At 33.0% G+C, this 1,053-nt stretch overlaps 1 protein-coding gene across 1 annotated transcript in view; it reads right to left on the bottom strand.

Moving 5' to 3' along the window:
* The window catches only part of mus301 (mutagen-sensitive 301), a gene marked incomplete at its 3' end in the record, with an annotated part of 5,101 nt that extends 4,054 nt beyond the window's left edge, over positions 1-1,047 (bottom strand). The window contains 2 exon segments of the mRNA XM_011311649.1: positions 34-212; positions 530-1,047. Of these exon segments, the coding sequence (XP_011309951.1) occupies positions 34-212; positions 530-1,001 (651 nt within the window).
* Between the last annotated feature and the right edge of the window lie 6 nt (positions 1,048-1,053).

Raw genomic sequence — 1,053 nt, 5'->3', positions numbered from 1 at the left:
TGTTATTTTTGGTGTATCAAATTTATCACTCACTTTCTCCTGAACAATTGCAACAAATGGTAGAATAAATATAGCATTTCTTTTTTTACACGTAATTTCTCTTAACATTAGAATTTCAGCTACAAGAGTTTTCCCACCACTCGTTGGGAGTGCGTAAATTAAATTCCTTCGGTTGATCACAGATTTTAATCTCAGGCACTCGTCTTGCCAATCTAGAAAAAAAAAGAGGAAAAGATATCTGCATAGAAAAATATATTTTATAAAAATCGTTTTCTCATTTAATGACGTATTAGTGAATTATTATTATTAATATTTTTAATTTATTATTACTTTAATTATTATTATTAATATTTTTTAATACGTCTTACATAATTTCAACAGAATTATTTCTGAATCATTATTAGCTTCAATAATCATAAGACCCAGTGATCATAAAGGAAATTGTTTTTACCAGAACCGACTCTATTTTCACAATCGCCTTGAAACTATTCCCACCGTAATTGAGTAATCAATTTCAAAAAGTTCTCACCATAAAGTGCGTTGATTTTCTTAACTCGGAAAATCAATGATTTAATCTTATGAGGCAGATCATGAAAAGCACTCCCTGTCTTCTCATCACTCGTTTCAGCAACACGTGCCTGATGACGATCCTTAGCCTCAACTCTCTCCTCCAATTTCGTTAAATTTAAATCATCATTATCAAACTCCAAACACAAATCATCGAGTTTCACATCATCAAAAGAGTCCATCATAATATTGGGAAGTGGAGTGTGACTTTTTATCGAATCAATGGAAGAATTCTGTGTCACCTTCGTGCTCTGTTTTGAATGATGATCCTGTAGGTCTCGGTTAATCTCAGAGCCCGAAGTAATGGCAGTGTCATTAAATATTGATGCATTGCACCAGTGCTCAGATGCTTCAGAAATATTCTCTTCAAATTTATGAATTGATGTATTCTGTATTACTGAGGGCATGAGTGTTTGTAGATCACGTTCAATCATTTTTGATACATCACAGGCCTGAATGCTGCTGTCACTATCACTCCCAGCATTT

This window comes from Fopius arisanus, unplaced genomic scaffold (assembly GCF_000806365.1).
Source record: "Fopius arisanus strain USDA-PBARC FA_bdor unplaced genomic scaffold, ASM80636v1 scaffold00091, whole genome shotgun sequence".
In the NCBI taxonomy this organism is placed as follows: domain Eukaryota; kingdom Metazoa; phylum Arthropoda; class Insecta; order Hymenoptera; family Braconidae; genus Fopius; species Fopius arisanus.
Note: the sequence above shows the minus strand (reverse complement) of the source record. Positions and strands in the feature narration are given on the sequence as shown.